This window comes from Miscanthus floridulus, chromosome 6 (assembly GCF_019320115.1).
Source record: "Miscanthus floridulus cultivar M001 chromosome 6, ASM1932011v1, whole genome shotgun sequence".
Classification (NCBI taxonomy): domain Eukaryota; kingdom Viridiplantae; phylum Streptophyta; class Magnoliopsida; order Poales; family Poaceae; genus Miscanthus; species Miscanthus floridulus.
In genome coordinates, this window is record NC_089585.1 from 142,868,635 (window position 1) to 142,892,014 (window position 23,380).

At 44.1% G+C, this 23,380-nt stretch overlaps 2 protein-coding genes across 3 annotated transcripts; one reads left to right on the plus strand and one right to left on the minus strand.

The window, feature by feature from the left end:
* Positions 1–7,861: 7,861 nt before the first annotated feature.
* LOC136457209 (PWWP domain-containing protein 5-like) lies at positions 7,862–11,224 on the minus strand. 2 transcript variants are annotated; one of them, XM_066457264.1, is made up of 3 exons: positions 11,088–11,224; positions 8,255–10,984; positions 7,862–8,156 (listed from the first exon to the last, which is right to left on the minus strand). In XM_066457264.1, exon 2 carries the CDS (start codon positions 10,978–10,980, stop codon positions 8,275–8,277), a length of 2,706 nt encoding a protein of 901 aa, XP_066313361.1. In that variant the 5' UTR covers positions 10,981–10,984; positions 11,088–11,224; the 3' UTR covers positions 7,862–8,156; positions 8,255–8,274. The 2 variants fall into 2 exon arrangements, with proteins under 2 accessions (XP_066313361.1, XP_066313363.1); XM_066457266.1 differs by lacking the exon at positions 11,088–11,224 and having other exon boundaries at positions 8,255–11,080.
* Positions 11,225–21,580: 10,356 nt separating this feature from the next.
* Positions 21,581–22,938, plus strand: LOC136460002 (probable serine/threonine-protein kinase PBL25). Its single transcript, XM_066459854.1, has one exon. It carries the CDS (start codon positions 21,668–21,670, stop codon positions 22,847–22,849), a length of 1,182 nt encoding a protein of 393 aa, XP_066315951.1. The 5' UTR covers positions 21,581–21,667; the 3' UTR covers positions 22,850–22,938.
* Positions 22,939–23,380: the final 442 nt, after the last annotated feature.

The window sequence follows — 23,380 nt, forward strand, 5'->3', positions numbered from 1 at the left end:
TATTTATTATAATATTGAAGCTACTTTTACCCGTGGCAGTGCGTGTAGATGCACGAAGGTTCTACGGTCTACTAATACTAATCCGCTGTAAGTTTTATTTGTTGCCAATTTCTAAAGATGCCTATAAACCCTCATCTAGGGAACACTAAGGTCCTTTCACCAAGTCAAAGCCCACTGAGACAGCAACAATAGGTGACACGGAACTCCAACACGTACACCCTCTAGGTCGGGGCAGCCCGAGTAGGCAGATGTGGTTAGGGCAACAGGGGATGTCGCGAGCTCATGCGCGTGTCCTCTGGCGCAAGCTCCCACATGTACCTCAACACAGAGCTCTTGCGTACGAGGGTGGACGGGAGGAGGTGGGTTGCCAACAATTTTTGTCAACAGAGGTGCAACCCATGGTGGTGAAAGGGTCGAGATGGCGACTAGAAGGGGGTGAATAGTTATTTTTAAATTTAATCGCGTCGACTAACCGAAACAAGTGTGAAATTAAGAACTATCGGTCTAGCCAAGACTACACCCCTCTATCTATATTCTCTAACACCTTCCAAAGATACTAATTAAGCAACAAAGGTGCCGGGCTAGCTAGAGCTCACCTAACCAATTCTAGGAGCAAGGTCACACAAACCTATGCCACTAGTACTTTAAGCAACAAAGGAGCTCCTACACATGCTAGTAAGCAAAAGCACAAAGCCAACTAAGCTCACTAGCAATGCTCAATAACAAGGCAACCAATGCCAAATTAGAGAGCGCAATTACTTAGCTACACAAACTAAGCAATATGACTAACAAGGTTACACAAACCAAATTAGCCACGCAAGGGAGCTACTTCTATGCTACACAAGCAAGAAGGTAATTAGCAAGCTACACAGGCTATCTAATTACAAGAGCAACTACAAAAGCTTAATATGTATAAAAGTAATTGCAAGCTTGTGTAACGGGGATGCAAACCAACGGGAAGAACAAGGTTGACACGATGATTTTTCTCTCGAGGTTCACGTGTTTGCCAACACGCTAGTCCCCGTTATGTCGACCGCACACTTGGTGGTTCGGCGACTAATTAGCATCACCCGCTAAGCCCGCACGTCGGGCGCCGCAAGAACCTACCCCTTGAGTGAGGGTAGCTCAATGACACGCTTTACTAAAGTTGCTCTTCGCGGCTCCCGCGGGGCGAGCACAATGCCCCTCACAAGCTCTTCTTCGGAGCGCCGCATAAGCTTCTTGCGGGCTTCGACGGAGACCACCACCAAGCCGTCTAGGAGGTGGCAACCTCCAAGAGTAACAAGCACCACCGGCTTGCAACTCGATCACCTAGTGCCACTCGATGCAACCTCACGATGCAATCACACTAGAATCGCTCGCTCACACAATCGGATGATCGCTATCAAGTATGTGTGAGATGAAGGGCTCTCAAGCACTGCTACACAAGCCACCAAGGCTCTAGTGTGCTCTCTTTTTCTAAGCTCTCGGTCAAAGGCCGACCACGGCTTCTATTTATAACCCCACGAACAAATAGAGCCGTTACCCCTTCACTGGGCGTTTTTCGGGCCAACCGGACGCTGCACCGGACGCGCCGATCGTGCATACCGGACGTGACCGGTAGCTGCCTGACCGCCACATGTCCGACCGTTACCTCCAATGGCTCTCTGACACGACGACCGGACGCTCAGCACGAAACGACCAGACGCTACACCGCTGTGTCCGGTCGAGTCCAGTAAGCCTCCAGGGCCGACCGGACGCGACAGTTAGAAACCGATCGGACGCTGAGCCTCAGCATCCGGTCAAGTACAGTAAGCATCCTCTGATGACCGAACGCAGCCAGCGTCCGATCGACTGTACTGCCGAACATCGCGTTTTCTGATTCACACCGGACGCGTCCGGTGTGGCGACCGAACGTGTTCGATCGCTGAGTATGCCGCCAAATACCGGACGTGTCCGGTCACCATACCGGACGCGTCCGGTCACTCTGTAACCAGCGCGACTCACTCGTTTTCATCACCAACTTCTTCTCCTTTGCAAATGTGCCAACACCACCAAGTGTACACCATCATGTGTATGTGTGTTAGCATTTTCACAATCATTTTTCAAAGGATTAGCCACTCAACTTGCCACGCCACTCGATCCTAGCGGCGATGCAAAGTTAGATCACTCGAGTGGCACTAGATGACCGATATGCAAACAAGTTTGCTCCTCTTGATAGTACGGCCATCTATCCTAAACCCGGTCATAAACTTCTCTACACACCTATGACCAGTGAAATGAAATGCCCTAGGTTATACCTTTGCCTTGCGCATTCCATTCTATCTCCTCCAATGTCGATGCAACACATGCATCAACACGATCAACAATGATATGATCCACTTCATATCATCACGTGATCATATTGGTTCATCGATCTTGACTTCACTTGTTCTTCACCGTTGCCACCGTCCATCGGCGCCAAGTCTTGCTCAAGCTTCACCGCCACGCGGTCCATCACTCCAAAGCCTCCGACTTGCCCTTCACGCTTGCAACCGGTCCATCAAGCCAAGTCTTGTCTTGATCTTCTCCACCTTGATCACATGACTCAATGTCATATCTCATGTGCATTTAAGCTCCTTCATCATCACATGTGTGAGCTTTGCAACATCTCCAAGCCATTTTCACCTTCATGGCATATGTTGCTCACACAGATGTATATGTGGACTAATCACCTGTGTATCTTACATAAACATAATTAGTCCACCTAGGTTGTCACTCAATTACCAAAACCAAACAAGGACCTTTTAGGTGGATGCGCTGCTCATCCTCATCTGAGATGCATCCACCATGGTCGTGTCCCATGCTTTGAGTGGACGACATCTGAGCCTCACTATCGACGGTGGCAAACGATGGGTAATGACGGGTTCATTCTCACCGTGTAACAGGGTCGTTCTCATCTCATCAACCGGAGGCACGAGATCATTCCATCCTAGAAATCTAAATTAGACCTATCTGATCTCCTTTTGTCTCTAAATTAAACACAACCTAAGAACGATTCTCACATAGAATCTAAAGCTAGAAGCGGCTCCCAAACAGTCCGGAGCAGCAAAGCCTCGTCCTCGTTGAGCGGCAAGTTCCTGAATATACAAATCACATTGGTCTTAGTTTTTTCTCCTCCGCACATCAGTATAACTGATGATGATTGATGATAATACATATTTTTTTCATGAACGGTCCTCAAGGCACGTGTTTCATTGAGATGAAGCAAAAGTAGTCACAATACAACAGACTCTGATAAACCAAGGATTACCAGCACAGCCCCGACACTATGAACAAAAGCTAATTTACCAACAAAGGTGAACAACCTAGAACCAACCAGAGTAGCAAGAAAAACAAAGGAGAGGGGACCCTCAGCTTCAACACCTAAACTGAACCTATGAGAACAAATCAATGCTGCCTACAAAGAAGTCAAAACCATGATGGTAAAGCATCCACCCAAGGGAGACAACACGAGCTTCCACAAACAATGGCAGCAAAGCATCTGCCAGAGTAACCATCGCAATCTCAACAGCAAAGTATCTACCGAGACTAGCGTGACATAGGCGACAAAGTATCCGCCAGAGAAGATCAGAAGAGACCAATAGTGGCCAGTCCACCAGGAAAGACACGGTAGCGGCAAAGCATCCGCCACGAAAGCCAAATAACAACAGCAAAGCATCCGCCAAAAGAAAAAACACAAACGACGCTACGGTAGGAGTAGTTCTTTAGCGGCACCCCAAAGGAGGAACATGACGCCCGAGACACCATCGCCGCGGGCACCGTCGGCAAAGAGCTGAACGATGCTTTCGTCTAGAACACCATAGCATCGAGGCCCTGCCCAAGCCTCCCACAGCCACATAAGAGCCAGACGCCCCATATCTGTAGGCCAGAGCCTAGAGTAGCAACAAGTCTCCCGCAGATTGCCTCGACGGCTATGGTACCCATGGCGCACGCGGAGGCCATCGATGGATAGATCCGGCTCCGACTGTGCACGTGGGGAGTAGCCCCAGGCACACCTCAGCAACTTGGCGTACTAGGAACATCTGCAGTAGGCGTAGGGGGAAGTGGCTTCGCGGCACGGCGTGCCTCGCCGTCGAGAAGGACAGCAGGTGGCCAAAGAGCATCAGATCCCGAAAGGTCACCGGATCTAGGGCCTGTTTGGTAGGGCTCCTCCCCGACTCTGGCTCTGGCTCCTTCGAAGGATCTCTGCCAAACGTTTTGTCGGAGGAGCCGTTTTTAGTGAAAAACAGAGGAGCCATAGTCATTTTGGAGGAGCCACGAGGCTCTGGCTCCTTCGGAGGAGCCTCTCAGAAGAAGCCCTACCAAACCCCCCCTAGTGTGTAGGGACATGGATCCGATGTCTCGCTACCCAACGCCGCCGCCGGCCACCACCGGAGCCTAGCTAAGTTTGGTGAAGAGCAGAGAAATAGGAAGGAGAGGAGGAGAGTCACAGCGGCCGGCCCCACCACGGGGCCATCAAGTGCTAGTAATACATATACACTGTAGTGTTAATGGCTCGTTTGGTTGGGGGTAATTGAAAGCAGGGAATGAGAGTTTAGAGATAAGAGTTTAGAAATATTTTGTTTGTTTTGTGGGAATTGGAGTTTTGATGGGAAGAGGAAGGGAAGTTTAGAGGACCAACTCCCACTAATCAATTTTCTAGGGGAGGGGTGGGAATTGGGTGAGAGTTGTGTTCTCAATTAAAGAAAAGTAGATCCTCACCGTTCATCATATTTTGCCTTTTAGTTTCCCCCTCAAAACCCCTGCACCAAACAGGGATATGAACCACACCAAACAGGGGATATGAATTTCCTCTTCAATTCCCTTTCTTAGTTCCCTCCATGAACCAAACAAGGGATTAGGACTAAAAGTCAATTTTCCACCTTAATTCTCTCTATCAACTCCCACTGCTAATTCTCGTGCATCTTCCCACGTACACGTAGTTGCCAAACACACCCTAAGAACCTAAGAAGTAGGCATAATTTTGTAGCTCTTTTCCGGGCCTGGAGGTCTTGGAACCAGCATAAGATCGAGGACCAAGGCATTCAGCCATGGAAGAGCCTGACCTTGGGCTTCTACTATGTGCACAAATAGTCCGTATGCAACAAATGCCCGATGATAAGCCTGCCATGTCTGGAGTGGTCACAGTGCTGATTTTACCCGCTCAGAATACCAATTTTCGACCACAGCAGAACTTGGTCTCCTTCACACGAATATTTCTCAATGCAGGATGCGTGCAACAGTGGCTCACAGCGACGATCTCAGGCCCTGTTTAGATACCACCCAAATTCTAAGTTTTTTCACTCTCTCTCCATCACATCAATTTTTAGCCATTTGCATGGAGTATTAAATGTAGGTAAAAAAAAATAACTAATTACACAGTTTAGTTGGAAATCACGAGATGAATCTTTTGAGCCTAGTTGGTCCACAATTGGACAATATTTATCAAATAAGACGAAAGTGGTACAATTCATCGGATTGAAATTTTTTCGCAATCTAAACGAGGCCTCACTTAACATGCAATATATTCTGCGACTCCATAGTTGTATGGCAACTCTACCACGGTGGCAATGCCGCAATGGTATTATTTAAATTTATTTATGTTATATAAGGCCAAAAATGTTCTGTCTACTAATCTGAAAAAAAGGTACATCTAAGACAAAAAAAATTGCATGACATTTCTCTTAACAATATTCTTGTAGTCCCAAATTACTGCAGGTGCCTTATAATCAGGTACATCCTTCTTCGTGAAAAGAAAAAGTACATCATCATGCACGAGAATGGACTATGCTACAAAGAAGAAATATATAGAATTTCTAACTTTTGGAATAGCCCAGCCTTACAAAAGGAAAGAAAATACCTTTTCATAGAACTTGATAGAATGCTCAAGGATTCTCCCTTGACAGGACCAAGTTTTGTCCACCTGTATTTCCATCCATGATATCATATAAAGATGATTCTGCTGCATCGACAGTAGGAAGGTGACAAGGTGTTGGTGTAATGCTCATCAGGAAAATCTCTTTTCCTTGAGGAATATAAGCAGAAATATTTACTCACAATGCATACAGACTCCTTTATGAATACCCTCAGTTGGTATTGACAATCACATACAATATTTAGGTGCATCAGGAGAGTTAACCCGTAAATGAACAAAGTAACACAACAGGCTTTACATGATAATTCATGCTCTAGCCTCTAGATGCAGTGTTATTTGTGACAAGACAGCAACCTTCTACTTTGCTATATCCAGCAGATATTTACCTTGAGCCCCTATTATTAGAAAGAAATAATAAACTGACGTCAATGATAATATGCTCATGGATCTAGTTCCAGTGGACAATACCTCCTCTATGCATGTAACTAAGTAACATCATGGACCTATGGCATGTTTGTGGATATGTTATTCATGAACTACAAATAGATAAAAGTAGCATATACGGTGAGTTGGTTGTAACTGTTACCTAGAAAATAAATAGTTATGAAGATTTGGGTTTATTGAAAAGAAAAGTTCTTTTTGGGCAGATGTTAGCTGCTTTAAGAGACGCTGAAAATGACCTTACTTTCACTAATGGCTTTGCATGCAGAATTGCAGACAGTGTAAATTCAGGGAAATATAGTAAAATACAGAAAGAACTTTGATACAATCTATTAATTGCATTAATTGTCTAGTTCCCAATCTTGTGAATAGAAATTAGAATGAGAGTTCACCTCGTATGGTACAGTTTTGATACTATGTGCAATATGATAAAACAACAGTAATAGTACAGTTTTTCAAGTTTTTTTTAATCTTATCTGTTTAAGAGTACAGTATAAAATTTTAAGCTGAACATGTTGCAACCACGGAATATCTAAAGCTCCTGTAAAATCAGATAGGAAAAGGAGCATAATTTGGAAGGCTACTTATGAATAATGTTAGAATACAAATCAGAGTGGAAGTCCCATAACGAATTAATTAGTACAGAGCTGATTAATACCATGGCACAAGCCACCGCGACCACTAGTCCACTAACAATATATAGAGATGTGGAACCAACGCCAAATGATTTAGTTTGTACGAAATCAGGCTAAGCAAATTTGAGTTCTTGAAATTTCATGTGAAATCGCACGTGCCATTGATCAATGAATGATAATATAACTAATGTTCATATTACCCATAAATTTGGATATAGCATTGAGTAGGAGAACATATTATTTACTAATTGGAAGCATTGGTTCAGGGTTAACAGATACCTACCTCTGCCCAATTCTAGCGCTCTTGGACCCTAGCTCAGTCATGTCTTCACTTCAAAAGATAACATGTATGTGCATCTCAATCATTTATGTTTCATAGTCCATACAATACAAGCCTGATTCTTAAGTATATCATTTTTTTCCCGAACACTACTCTTCAGTATATCATCAACAAAGATATAATATTATTGAAATATTAGTAACTGATGTCGATACTACAATGGAATCAAAACATGTACCGTTTTCAATATGCTTCTTGGAAAAGGATATATTAGCAAGGTGATAGTGTGAAGTAAAAAATGTACTAGTACTATTCAGTATCTAATGTCCTAGTATTTTTCAATTGGGACAGGGAAAATAAATTTCCAAACTGCAAGAGAAAGATAGATGAACTTGGTACATAATTAATTAAAGAGATCTGTTATATAGATATACTTGTTACTCCGTCTCGATGCATTAAGGTAGATAAAATAAAACTTTGAATATGTGCATGCATTGATAAATATCATGGAATCGGAACCACTCCAGCCTAGCCCAATACACGAACCATCAGTATACAGACTGCCAGACACCAGGTGCTCGCTCAGCACGCACAAACATAATACTACCATGAAGTATAGGATACATCCAATTGCACCCGCATCAAAACCCAGTACTTGGATTATTAAGAAACAGAGTAAACTTTTTAAGTACAAAAACTCATCTTAAAACAAGCATGCTTTTACAACACCTATTGGTTATTGGCAACTCATCTCAACTGATCTGCAGCATAAATGACACTAGAGTGTATGACACCTCCACAACACTGGAAGACAAAGATGCCATTTGCTGTTCCTATGAATGCTCTTAATCCTGCAACAACCTAGCCACCACATAGCACATACAGTAGAGTATACCTTTTTCTCGAACTCCCTAGTCCGGTTTCCCTACAAAAACAAGAGGACGCCATAATGTGCATAAGATAATATACAACAGCTGTCACACTCAAACCCAACTGGGGAAGAGAGGCGAAAGCCATTTTTACCTCACTGGTCATGCAACACTCTATTCGCTCTTTGATGCAACATGGGAAGCTTTATTTCCTGAAGCACTAGCTGGGAAGTCGGTGAGACGAAAGCTCACAAGGGCAGGTCCAAGGGCACTGATCTTCCCAGCACCTGCAAACGCTGCCTCAGCATCCATGCGCCTCTTGAAGATCACCTGAGCAGAGCTGGCACTGTTTGCAACATCTGCCTTGGCTTCATTGACAGGACCGTATTGGCTAAAGATCTTGATTAGGTCACTGCGTGATGGAACAGCACTTGGCCTGCTGAAGTGCAGCACCAGTCCAGATAGAAAGCTATTTTCCATCTCTTCACCAGATTTAGTTCTGGCGTTCGGTTGAGATCCATTTGCAGAAAACAGCTTGGTTTCGTTCCCAAGTTGTTCCCCATTTTCTGTATCTTGGTTGCCTTCACTCCTTGGCTCGTCTGCATTTTCAGCAGTCGCCGATGAATTAACAGGAGGTTTCTTAACCTGAGGTGCCTTCTTGTTTGCTCTTTTCTTACTCTCATCTTTCTTCTTTTTGAGGCTAGATAGCGGCTCCTCCACATTAATGAGAATGTCGGCCCAATAGTCATCCTGCATATGATCAGCAATGGGTTGCTCTGAAGGAGTGGACTCAGTGTTGGTTGCCTTCTCGGGCATCCCCTCATTGACATCAGAACTAGAAAAATTGGAGTTCTTCCTAAAATCGGTAAAGAAGTTAACACTTGTAGGAGCGATTTTCTCTCTCTGCTTAAGACCACATGCTGCTACTGAGAGCTGCCATAGCATTTCTCCACAAGATAGAGACTCCTCACTAATGGCTTCGCTGTTCCCCTGATTCACCTTCACAGGACGTGGAGATTTGTCTTCAGCATTTACTTGCCTGTGCTTAGCCCTACGTGGTTTCGTCTGAGACACTCCACTATTAGCTCTGACAGCAGGTGCTGCCTGTAACATGCTGCTTCCAGCTGCTTTGCTCATCAGTTCTCCAACCTTTGTGGACTTCTTACGAGAGAGAGGCTCTGACTGTGAAGACAAATCCCCCAATGTGTTGAGCTTCTTTCTTTTCCTAGTCACCAATGTATCCTTAGAGTGACGATCAGGATCCTCAGCTTTCTCAGCTGAATCATGCAACAAATGCTTCCCTCGAGTTTTGCCCTTACCACCAGATGCAGAATTAGGCCTGCCTGTCTCTGCCATGAGTTCAGAAAGTTTCTTCTTCTTCCTACCATGCTCCGAGATGGACACTCGCTTGCTTATTGAGTTTTCATTATGCCCTGATCTTCTCTTGCCAGGAGAAGTGAGATCCTCGGCGTTGCTATCTCCAAGTCTATGATACCCATCCTCTGTGATTCTACCCTTCTTGTGTGCAGAGCCTGCTCCATGCCTCTGATTGTTTTCTTTAAGAACAGGGGCATCTTTGCTTTTTCCTGTTAATTCCTCACTTCCATCCTTTGCCAGCCTTTTCAAACCCTCTAAAGCATCTTCCTTCTTGCTCGTGGATCTCAGCATGCGCCCAGATTTTCTCTCGCTCAAAACATCATCTACTGTCTTCTTGTCCAGTGTTCTGCTGTCAGCAACAGGACCAGTTTTGAGTCCATCTAAATGTTTGGAAATGTCGGTTTTCTTCTTCGATGAACTCTTCATGCGCTTTGACCTTTTCCCCTGACTCAATGTATCATCTGCCGCCCCTCCATTGCTGTCTTCATCCATAGCATCTTCATTTCCAGCCTCTGGTAAAGCCTCTCCTTTTCTACGTGAACTCCCAGCACGCCTCGATTTCTTCTCCTTGCTCGGAACATCATCCTCACTCCTCTTGTGCATCCTTTCTCCCTTTGTGTGTGTCATCTCTGTAATCTCCTCAATACCCTCAAACATCACAAACTCAGGGAGGTCCCTTGAACCCCTTGAGCGATTGAACGCCCTCAGCTGTGCTTTGGCGGTGGCAAGGTCAAGAAGATCAGCACCGGCCAGTGGTTTCTTTCCCAGTGCTGAGATGTAGTCAAGAAATGTTTTGCCATGGAAGGCATCCCTTGTGTAGACAGAGTCTACCGCCGCACCATACGCCCCTTGCCGGACACCAGAGTTTTGAACCTCCTGCTTGGTGGCAATGCTGGAACTGAAGCAACCGCACGAGAGTCCAGCCTCTACGCGTCGCCCAACCTCCTGCAGCGTGGAGTCGATGGCGGAGACGAAGCTGGACATAGTGCTCTGGGCGGATAGTCGCCTAAAGTGGGCGTGGAAGGGGAGCAGCGCGGAAGGGTCGCTCCAAGCGAAGGTCCTGTCCCAGAAGTAGGCAACGAGCGGGGCGCCGGCCTTCCGGTGCTGCAGCGCGATCTCGGACGCATCAGCGGCGTCGAACACCTGTCCGGGCCACCAGGGGTGGCTCCGCACCTTACCCCAGACCAGCTCCGGCGGCGCGAAGTCGCGGCCCCCCTCGTCCTCGTCCTGGAAGGCGCAGTTGTATTGCGCGCGCTCGAATTTCTCTTCCCCCGTCGCTGCCTTCTCCTTTTCCTTCTTCTTCCTCTCCTTCACCTTCTCCTTCCGTGGCGGCGGGGGAGGAGGAGGAGGCAGAGGTGGAGGCGGCTGCTTCTTGGGGCGGCTACGGCGAGGACTCGTCAGAAATTCCTTGACTTCCGGGCGCATGACGCGGAGGCGCGCCGGGCGCGTGGAGGTGCTATCCTTGTCAGCGCTCTTGGAAGCTGTTCCTCGCGAATCCGCCATGTAGCTTGGTGAGGACCAAGGAAGAAAAAGGGTTAGGAGGGGAGCTCGCGCCGCTGGAGAAGAAGAAAATGAAGGCGGGGCAAATCTTGCAGAGCTTCACCGCTTACCACGACGCGGAAGAATCGCGGAAGGACGGGAAGGCAGGGTTCGCCGGTGGCGAAGGAGATGGGGAATTTTTTGGAGACTAGTCGAGGAGAAGAGAAACGTGCGTGTGGTGGGGGTGGATTTGGAATTAAGATTTTCGACGAGGGGCTGGTTGCCAAAGTTTATTAGTACACAGTCAAAGCCAAGATTTTTGTTTCAAGTTTTTGTCCATTGTTACCGCTTTTACCCTGCGGTTGTCCTTTATTGCGAAAAGCGCCTTGAGCCTTCACACAAAAATACTTGACTACGTGAGTGCCTTTTGCCTGAAATACCTTGTCGCGCGGCTCATGCGTTTGGTTTTGGAAGAGAAGAGACTAAAAGCATGACATAATAATTAGTCTTAAATGTATTTTTTAACACTTCTCGTCTGGGTACAACTGTAGTATTCATTCATGTACACTCATATTGACCCTACATACTCACACCATACGTACACAAACAAACCTACAACTCAAATCACATCGCGTCCTTCGTGAGATCACCGGATCCATCCATAACTCCGTAGACGACGGACGCGTCGCATTCTCTTTGTGGCTCTACGCGTGAGAGGCAATATAATTTATTGGGGACGTACCCTAGTGAAAGACGCGAGTGCGATTCTTGGAAATCGAACTCGTGCCGGCTGCTCGCACGCCGGCTGTGCTATCCACCCGAGCGCTGCTTGGTTCAAATGTTGAGCTTCGTATATTTAGGACTTCAAACATTAACACCGTGAAATTAGCATTTATGTGATTGACAATTTGATTTCTATAATATTATATCTTATTTATTATTTCTTAATGTCTTTTCTTAATGTTTGGCACCTAAGATGACTATCATATCCTTCCCGCATTTGATCATGTACTCTCTCTATCCTAAAATATGTCTCCATCTCATATTTTAAGGAGTTAACCAATATCAACTCTAATTAAGTTTATATAAAATAGTATTAACATTTGTATCTTCAAGTAGGCTTATATTACAAAAAAATATATGACATAATTAATATAGTGCATTCTGAAATTTTTAAGGCAACTTGAGGCAATCCTCAAATGATGCCTGTACCCATATATTAAACCCAATTAAGGTATTTCTCCTCAAATTATGATTTCCTTTTTTAACAAACTTTGCTAAATCTAGGCATGACACCATGTAGAATGCTCTAAATTTCAGTACAAATTTAGAAGTCACGATGCACTATATTTTGTGATGGAGGGAGTATATGGTTATTAGTATGAAAATCATGCCTATATGTGTCTATAGAAACATGCGATTACATAAGTTGAAATTGTTTGATTTCTAAAAATAAGATATAAAGACTTCTCAAAATGCGAAGAAGAAGTTCTGCAAAATTATGTGGAAGTTCTGCACTAAGCTGATCCGCTGCGAAGTTTTGTTTGTTGTTAAATTTCAAAATTGTTTATTCACTCTCTTCTAGGGGACATCAAGGTCCTTTCAGAGTTGTTGGGCTATGTATTGTGTCGGAGTTTATTAGAAACGCGTCGAGGGGTTCTTTTCTCCCCTAACGCCATATATTTAGCAGATGCCACCCAAGTTTTTTTAAGAAACAGGAGGGGAATCGCCTACTGAACTCATTTTATAAATATTAAGTCTGTACAAAAGAGAAACAAACTATACAAAACTCAAATTGTGTAAGCCAAGCCTGAAGAAGTGGTTTCTTTGAGGGCTTACACTTAAGAACAGAAAGAAAAAACTCATCCCGAAGACTACGCTTCCACTGTCCCAAAAAGACCACCACAGCTCCATCAAAGATGATACTATTCCTCATTGCCCAAATGCACCAAGCTGTCAAGATAACAACATCCATGAAGATGGGCAAACCAAACTGAGCTCGAGCAAACTCTAATATGTCCATGATAGGCAATGAAGTGTCCCAGACAATCCCAACTAAGCTCCAACACCAAGCACCGAAGGGACAATAAAAAAACAAATGATCCAATGTTTCATCCACAGTAGTGTTGCACAGCACACATGAATAACTCTGGAAATGGAAATTCTTTTGGCGTAGGAGGTTTCTTGTATTAAGCTGATCCAGCACTAATAGCCAAAAAGAAAAATATGCCACACAAGTTAGGGATTGAGATTTTCTTAGATTAATCTATCACCAAACAGTTTCATCGAACAATATTTTGTGAAACCCCAACTTGTGAGTTTCATCTTGTTTGCAATTTGAGTTGCCCCTATATTGTTTTTGCTTGTGTTCCTGATTTGCAGGCATCGTGGTGGATCAACCAGGCAGTGCATGGTGGATAAATAAATGAGATATGGTGCTACGATTGTAGGGTTTAGGTCTTTGTGATAAGAAACTAGATCATGTGTGTGTCAATCCTTCACCAAATCAAGAGTTACGTCGACTAGACATAAGATCGGGCACCCCTTTTATTCCCATCCAGTGATAATCAAAACTTTAGGTGTTACCACTAGGTTCACCCCTTTACCCCAGTTTAGCTTGTTCACCTTCATCCCACAGTCCATGAAAACCAAACAAAAATATACCCCTACCTAAACTCGCATCATAGCCTTTGCACAATTTAGTTTCAGAGTTTGCAATTTTGAGTACCTATGGAGGGCGAGGTCTGGTTATTTCCAATTTGAGTTGATCCCTCTGCTGCATCCAATAAACCCTAGCTACCGCCACCAACAATACCTGTAAGAAAAAATGACACCTAGCTAGGGACATTAAATGATTTTGGTGATTGAGTGACAATATGATATATTGGACTAACATTGTCCGTTAGTATAGAATGTTTTAGTTCGATGGATGCAAGGATGGGTTGGACAAAGCGATGGTGAAGATCAAGTGATCAACATCTCAATCAAAGGATTATGAGCTATCACATGAAGGCCCTAGATGACAAGCAAAAAATTATATCAAGTAGAAGAAGGCTGGACAAAAAGATGCAAAGAAATTGAAGCCATTAGAGCTTGAACAAATAGATGGATGAATTGGTCTTGTCTCATGATTTTGGATCTATTCAAATAGATATGATATCAGTTCAAAGTTGTAGAGCTTTTCATTAGCTTTTCAAAGTCCAAGATCATCAAAATCGGAGTTCAGAGAAAAAAGTTACACCCAAAGTACAAAAGTGTGTCGTGATGAAAACTAAGAGGTGGAGAACTCTGGTGCTAAACTCTAATGACCACTAGAAAACTCTGTTGACCACGACTAGTCCACGTGGCACCACCAAAATTATCACAACCTAACGGTCGTTCCAACTTGAACTTTTCAGAAAACACCCCTTGAAACCCGAAACTCCCACCAATTCCTCCCTAACCGCTATATGCCTAAATACGACCTTTATCAACCATGGAACAAAGCCCTGACTCTAGTTTATTAGCTCTCCTTTGGCATTAACGACCTTATCGATTCAATGGAAATATTTGAATCTAGCTCTTACTGGATAAGGACTCCAAATTTGTCTCTCAAACGCTTAATCTCTTCTAAGTCAAACCAAGTCAATTGAGGCCAACCTTGGTCAACTCGGTGGTTGACTTAACCTAATTCCCTAGGATTAACACCCAAGAGGTGGTGTCTTGACCTCCAGCGACTTCTACAACCTTTAAGGGTTATGTTAAAGGCCCCAATATCAATATCTCTTCTCGAAATCCAAGATCCCAAAATTTGTGTCCTACCGGATCGTCCGGTGGTCTGGCAGACCATTCACTAGATCACTCAGTCAGCAGAACTAGTTTAGGTGAGCTGTCCACCTCTCCTATCTCTTGGCCACACTTGTCGAGATTGTGCGTGGGGGAAGGCTGGTGGGCTCCACAGAGTCACTCAACTAGGAGCTTGACCCTTGCGAGGGTCTCCAACGAGGATTAGGGAGAAGCATGAGCTTCTTGATACCTCGGTAAAAATAGGAAGTCGTCAATAAGACTTTGCATTCTCATTTAAGCTTTTGCATTTATATTGTGTACTTAGGTTATGTGATTACTTTCCTAGTGTAACTTGCTAAGCTAGTATATAGGATTGGAACCTAGGTTGCATAACTCTTTTGATGTAGAGATAGCAGCACTTACTAAATCCTCAAGTGCGCATCTTGATAATTTTATTGCATATGTGTTGATAAGGATAATTAGAGGCCAAGTTTAGTTGTATATTTTAGAAATCCTAATTCACCCCTTTTAGGCATCACGGTCCCTTACAATACCCATATATCACCATCAGTTTGCATCTTTTGTGCCCACACAAAACCATGGTCTAGAAGCATTTTCTTACAAAAACCATAACTTTCACATAAAGACTCAAAATTAGGCAAATTTTATATCTACAGAGTACCCAGGAATCATCTTGTGTGGGATATTCAGGTATCTTCCACAATGATCGTTGAAAAAATAGAAAAATAAGGTCATCAGATGATCCTATGCCCCTTAGTGAGGAACGAAGGATGGTCAGGTGTTAACTTTCTCAATAGACTTTTCCAATGGTTAGGACCTCACCCATGGTGATGAGGACATGACACTCATGCATATGACCATGTTTGGCACATGGTATGGAGGGGTAGGAGGCCAACAAGGGTGTCCAAGTCAAGAAAGAGGCCCGAGGCTAATTCGGTTCGAGTCCCCGAGGTGGAGACCCAAAGCAACTCAAGTTCGAGTCTGCCTCGGCCTCCAGGACCAGTTTGCCTTAAACTGGTCACCCAGGACGCATCCGGACTCCGTTTTCAACGATCCACATATGGTTGGAAAGCTAATTTGATAAGGAAGCCAATCCAAGTGGTCTCACATCAAAATCTCTTCAAAATCAATAGAAATCATCAAAACAAATCAGTATCCAGAATCTACCAGGGTGCTACGACACCGTCTTTTGGTCCGTTGGACTGTGTATCGTGTTTGGGCCCATTAGGGGGCACATCTAGGGTAGGCGACGACCCTAAGACCTTTATAATCATACGCCGCTGATGTCATTAGGTTTTGGATTTTGCTTAGATTAATCTATCAAGAACAGTTTCGCCATTCATCGATTTATGAGACCTCAACTTCGTGAGATTAATCATTCATATGCAATTTGATTGCTTTCTTTCTTATTCTTGCTTGTGTTTTTCGTTGCGCAGGCAGGGATTAGCCTTCTTAGCGAGGTCAATCGGATCTGTGTCTCGGTTGATAACCAGAGGAGTTATGGTGCTAAGATTACAGGGTTTGATCTTTTGATCTAAAGCCGGATCGGTGTGTCACTCTCCGCCACAACGATAGTTACCACTACCTGACGGAAGATCGGGACCCTCGTTCCCATTAAGTGGTATCAGAGCTTCAGGTATTACCGTTAGGTTTATCATTACCCTAGTTTTGTTTTGTCTTTGTCCTATAAATCCAAAAAATTGCCCCACAAAATATTTGTGTTAATCTTTGTTTTCTCCCTATCCTATCACCTGTTGTGTCGTTGCAATATTTTAATTTTAGTTTGCTTTATTGAACGGTCGTCCCTCGCGTGTCATCGTGTTGGTTGCGTCTAGATTTTGTTGTGTGAGCTTGGTCAAGTGTCAAGTCTTGTCTTCTAGTGTGGTGATAGTTTGTTCCTTTTCGCCAAATCTTGCATCCCTGTTGGTTGTTATGTGAGCAAATTGAGGGCAAAGAATAAGTCAAGTTGAGAGAGACATATAGTACAAATCTTTATCCTGATCCTTATTTTCATGTTTAAAAAGAATATCTCATCTGGTCTCCAGGGTTGTAGCCGGTGGATTATTCTTGCGCACAGTTAGAAAGAAAGGAAAGCATTAATTGACAGTTATAGTCTCCTTTGGAAATAATATGCACACAAGATTTTCTACTATTGGTTAGTTGTGATCCTTGTTGGACATCTCTTTGGTTTTTCCTTGCGCTAATCCAAAAGGAAAGTTCAAGTCAGGGTGTCCACGCCTAGGCAGTCCTACTACTGATATTACTTTGCTGACCGAGAGTTTAGATCACGCTACAGTGCAGCTTCTTGATATTTTTATTTACAATTATTTTGCAGCACTTTTTTGAGTAAAAAAGAAAGAAAGAGTTAAGGCAAAGAGGTGCAAAAACCAAAAGAAGAAAAAAAAGCCGCACCTAAAAAAAGAGAGAGAAAATATAAAGAAGGAAAGAAAAAGAAAGTGAAAAAAGTTCAAAAGTGCTTGCATCCTTTTTGAGTCCTTGTGCTGAGTTGTATTGTATTGCTTGCTTGAACTAGGTCCAGGACGAGTTTAGGCCAGCGATATAGACTAGCTTAGGACTACTTTTCAATCTTGCAATTTCTGACTTAAATTATTGCTATTCCTTGCTACTATATTTTAAGCCTCCCAAGCTCCACATATATACTTCAGATCAGTATAGAAAATGATCATTGCAATCTCGGTACCACTGCCTCACAGGTATCATAAACCAGCCGCCGGTTGTACTGCCCACTGCTTGCGTTGGTAAGAACTTTGTAAGAGCTTGGTAAGACGCTTTCACTTGCTGTAAAAAGTGACACCACTGCAACCATGTAGTCATTTAATAGGGATAATACTTTTTGTGTTGTCTTTTGCTGTCTTCTAACAATGACAGGTTGTTCGTATCCACCGACTTATGATGGTATAGTGTTGATGAGTACATGGAGTGGGAAATTACCATAGATAACATATTTGCTACTCGCTTTATGTGTCCAAAGAGAAAGGTAAAAAATGCAGCTAGTATTTTGCGACATTCTACTTTATCTTGGTGGGAGTCTTTAGATCCTTCTGATAAACCTCAAACTTGGAATGATATGAAACTCCTTATACGAGAAACCTTTGTTAATCCACTTCCTATTTTGACTTCATATGATGAGGTGCACCATTTAGAGGAAGAGTATGTTGTTATTCCTCTTGTTATGACCAACCTTCTGTAGGATAATGTCCATAAGCGAGAGGATGATATGGAAGAAAATGAGGAGCTCACAACATCATATGCAAATTCAAAACCATCACTTCATAATGCACCTATTACTCCTGCTAAGAACACAGGTAATGCCCATAATGCTACACTCACGGAAGGTTAGAATTATTTTAATATACTAAATTTTTCCATAAACCATGCTATCATAGAGCAATTGTTAGTGGAACCCTCTCTTGATTTATCTCTGTCCCATGATAATTTGCTTGAAGTTCCTTGTGATAAAGATGAATTGGTTGATGATGCTTCAGTTTTACCTGTTTTGGAACCAGTCACTTGTGCTGAAAATAAACATATTATTCATATTGCTACTAAAACTGATGAGTTCGAGCTGTTGTCTTCTTTACATACTTTGGGTTACATTAAATTTGATGTTTTGTGTAACCTAGATTGTTTGGAGGAGAGGCTTTTTAAATATGTTAATTTGCCTTGGTTTTCTAAACACACATATCATGTTATTGGCAAATATAACAACAAGGGACAATATATGATACATCGAGTATACATTCGTAATAATATGAATTCTCTTTTTGTTGTACAAGATTATGATCGTTTAGAGGGCAGCCATAATAATACAAACATTTTCTCATGTTCCTCAAATAAAACAATTTCACTTCTAAGAAGGGGAGCATTGTTGGTTGCTACCTATGTCTGCTAGAACATCTATTCCTGCATTGTCTTTGGTTAGTTCTAATCTTTTGTAGGATAGTGTTGACAAACATCGTGTGCATTCGGATCATGGAGTCTACATGCTTGCTGAAATTTTTATGCGAGATGACATGCTAGAAACTTGGAAACATGGTCATATTCCTTCTCACAATTATTTTAGTTCTCTTTGTCTTCGTAACCCCGTTCTCCTTTATGTTGTGCAGGATCAGTTTCAAGCACAATCGACGTCGAGGGCGGCTTTTCGTCAAGAAGGGGAGGATAATGAGGACATAACACCCATGCATATGACCATGTTTGGCACATGGTATGGAGGGGTAGGAGGCCAGCAAGGGTGTCCAAGTCAAGAAGGACGCCTGAGGCTAATTCGGTTCGAGTCCCCGAGGTGGAGGCCAAAAGCAACTCAAGTTCGAGTCTGCCTCGGTGTCCAGGACCAGTCTACCTTAAACTGGTCACCCAGGACGCATTTAGACTCCGTTTTCGATGATCCACATATGGTTGGAGAGCTAACTTGATAAGGAAGCCAATCCAAGTGGTCTCACGTCAAAAGCTCTTCAGAATCAACGGGAATCGTCGAAACAAGTCAGCATCCAGAATCTGTCAGGGTGCTATGACACCGTCTTTTGATCCGTTGGACCATGTATCGTGTTTGGGCCCATTAGGGGGCGCATCTAGGGTAGGTGACGACCCTAAGACCTTTATAATCATACGTCGCCACTGTCATTAGGTTTTGGGTTTTGCTTAGATTAATCTGTCAATAACAGTTTCGCCGTTCATCGGTTTGTGAGACCCCAACTTCATGAGATTAATCATTCATCTGCAATTTGGTTGCTTTCTTTCTTGTTCTTGCTTGTGTTCTTCGTTGCGCAGGCAGGAATTAGCCTTCTTGGCGAGGTCAACCGGATCCGTGTCTCGGTTGATAACCAGAGGAGTTGTGGTGTTAAGATTGTAGGGTTCGATCTTTCGATCTGAAGCCGGATCGGTCTGTCACTCTCCACCACAACGATAGTTACCACTACCTGACGGAAGATCGGAATCCCCGTTCCCATTAAGTGTGTGTGTGTGTTATTTAGCTCATTATATTATAAGGCTTAGTGAAGAGTTTGAGGGCAGTTCAAAGTCAAGAGGAGTGCTTGTGAGTTGTGAGTGTCTTAGTGTGCATCTCTGTGCTCTTGGCTTGGAGTTTGATCAATTAAAGATCAAATACTTATTACTCTTGGAGTTTATTACTAGCTCCTAGATAGCTCAGTGGAGAACTAGGTGACCTTCTTGGAGGAGTTGATTGTTAAAAGACTCCTAGATTCATGTGAGACCCTCTAATCTGGAGTGGAGAATGGTTACTCCTAGTGGTCCTTGTCCTTGAGCCTTTGTGACTCAAGAGAGTTGAACCCTTAGTGGATGCTCCAACATTGACTAGGGGTTAGTGGCAACTACTATATACAATGGAAAAAATCTAGTTGTCTCTTGTCTAGCTCTCTCGTGTGTTTAATACATTGTGTGAAGCTTTTGTTAGACTTGATTTTGTCTTAGCATGGTACACTAGCTTGGTTTCTTTTCACAAATTCCTAAGGCCTATTTGCTAGTGTGATCTAACTAAGGACATATCTTAGTGTGATGGCCCTAACGATCTACTTTAATTCACTTTTGTAGTAGTAGTTTCAGGGTGGGCTCTTGCTTAGGGATGGAGTAGTTTGTTTAGGTTAAGGTTTGTTGTTTTAATTTTTTTATAGCTTCAATTCATCCTCCACAGTCCCAAACTTGAGGCCATTCAATCCTTACAATTATTGCATTCACTTGGTCATGATTGAGGTAGCCTACTTTATTTTTTTGTAGCCAGGCTTGTTGGGTCTCGGGCTTCGAGGCAATGACAACATTGTCTACAAATTAACCGATATGACACCAATTTAATTATAAATCAATTTTATAGAAAAGAACACTGACATTTATGGCACCGGATATGTATAATATTAGGTCATGTTTGGCATAAGTCATTTTTTTTAAAATAACTTCATGAGCAGCTTTCTCGGTGATTGAGCTATTTTGAAAAAAAACTATTTGGAAAAAAGCTTCACCAACAACTTCATGCATAGCTAAGAGAGAGAAGTGAGAGAGAGAGCTTTAAAAACTACTTTTTTCAGCTTTACCTCTCTCTATTTCTTTGTGAGAGCATAAAAAAGGAGCTTCACTCTATGAGCTATTTTGAAAAAGGGTATTTGAAAAAAAAACAGCTCACAAAAAGTCAACAACTCATGGAGCTGTTGGTGAAACTGTGTCAAACAAGCCTTAAAATATAATTTATGATAAACCTAATATAATACTTATTTGGTATAATAAATAATACTTTTTTTTATAAACTCAGTTAACTTTAAAATGGTTTGATTTAAGAAAAAGCTAAAACATAAGGCGGGAATCATGTCATTGTCCTTGTGAAATACGCTAGGCACAACGAAGTATACTCCATTCCAAAATAAATTAATTCCTAAAATTACCTTAAGTCAAACTATCTTAAGTTAATTAACTTTCTAGAAAAAGATAACAACATCTATGATACCAAATAGTACATAAGTATATTATAAAAATATATTTCGTGATGTATCTAGTGATACTAATTTGGTGTTTAACTTGAGACAACTCTAAAAATATATTATAAAAATATATTGTTTTTTTTATAAAACTTAGCTAATTTAAAATAGTTTAACTTGAGACAACTCTAGAAGTTGATTTAGTTTGGGGCAGAGGCACGCAAAAGCATACAGGGGGATGCATGGTGGACGTACTCTATATTGACCACTGGTATATAGGGGGTTACTAATTTTGGTTTCGCACTGCTATGCCAGTAAACAAGAGATAATGGTAAGCTGCTTAATTTGGTCCGTCAATTAATCTGTTGTCGTCACCAAAACACATGCATGCATGCGTGTGCGCCGGTCAATGCAAATCGCCATACGCCGGTCGTTGCTCCTGTCCTCTCTGATCTTGCGTCTTTGATTAATTAATTTGCTGCATGCGTCGTGGATCGGAGTCGGAGCGGAGGAGGATCATGGTGGGCTGCTTTGCATGCTTCAAGCCAGCGGGTGAGGAAGAGGCGGACGAGGAGGCGCCACTGCCGTCGACGTCGAGGAGGCGCGGCCGTAGCCTGCGATTGTCGTCGTGTTCGTCGTCCAACAAGCGTAACCAAGCGGCCGGTAATAACCCAGCGGCGGCGGCGGCGGCGTCGAGCAGCAACGTCGACAGCAGAGCGCGCGCGTTCACTTACGGCGAGCTCGCGGCGGCGACGGACGACTTCCGGGCGGAGTGCCTGCTGGGGGAGGGCGGTTTCGGGCGCGTGTACCGGGGCCGGCTGGAGAGCGGGCAGGTGGTGGCGGTGAAGCAGCTGGACCGCGAGGGCGCGCAGGGCAACCGCGAGTTCGTGGTGGAGGTGCTGATGCTGAGCCTCCTGCACCACCCCAACCTGGTGAACCTGGTGGGCTACTGCGCCGACGGCGAGCAGCGGCTGCTGGTGTACGAGTACATGGCGCTGGGGTCGCTGGCGGACCACCTGCTGCTGGACAGCAGGGACAACGGCAACGGCAACGCTCCCGAGCGGAAGGCGGAGCAGCGCGCGCTGAGCTGGGAGACGCGCATGCGCGTCGCGCTGGGCGCCGCCCGGGGGCTGGAGTACCTGCACGAGACGGCCAACCCGCCCGTGATCTACCGCGACCTCAAGTCCTCCAACGTCCTCCTCGACGACGCCCTCTGCCCCAAGCTCTCCGACTTCGGGCTCGCCAAGCTGGGCCCCGTCGGCGACCGCTCCCCGCGCGTGATGGGCACCTACGGCTACTGCGCCCCCGAGTACGTGCGCGCCGGCACCCTCACCGTCAAGACCGACGTGTACAGCTTCGGCGTGCTGCTGCTGGAGCTCGTCACCGGGCGGCGCGCCGTGGACTCCACCAGGCCCGCCGCGGAGCAGCTGCTGGTGGCCTGGGCCATGCCCATGCTCCGGGACAGCAAGAGGTACCGCGAGCTGGCCGACCCGCTCCTGCGGGGGGACTTCCCGGAGAGGGACCTGAAGCAGGCCGTGGCCGTGGCCGCCATGTGCCTGCAGGAAGAGGCATCCGCTCGCCCGCTCATGAGCGACGCGGCCATGACGCTGGCATACCTCGCAGAAGCGGCGGCGGCGGCAAGCAGCAATACTACGCCTAGCTAGATGGATATAGAGGATAGAACACGTAGCTAGCTATTTACTAGCCTAGGCAGCAGGCACTAGGCAGGCAGCACGGAATCACGGATTGGCAATGGCATGGATCACTCACTCACTACGTCAATCAAAATTTCTCTCTGTTTAGTACTTAATCCATCACAAATTATAAGACGTTTGACTTTTTTGACACCAAGTTTAACCACTCGTCTTATTCAAAAATATCACTTCTTTTGTCGTGGCTTGGTTTATTAATAAAAGTTCTTCAAGAATGACTTAAATTTAACTATATTTACATAAATTTTTTAAATAAGACGAGTGGTCAAACTTGAGTTTAAAAAAGTCAAACGTCTTATAATTTGGGATGAATGGAGTATGTAAGTACGTACGTAATCTCTACTATGTAGCCTGTTCGTTTGCTCATATCTGGCTTATAAGCCATGACTTATCAGCCAACGAATAATATTTTTCTCTCACACCAAATCAGCCAACAGTACTTTTAGCCATGGCTTATAAACCAAACCAGCCCAGACGAACAGG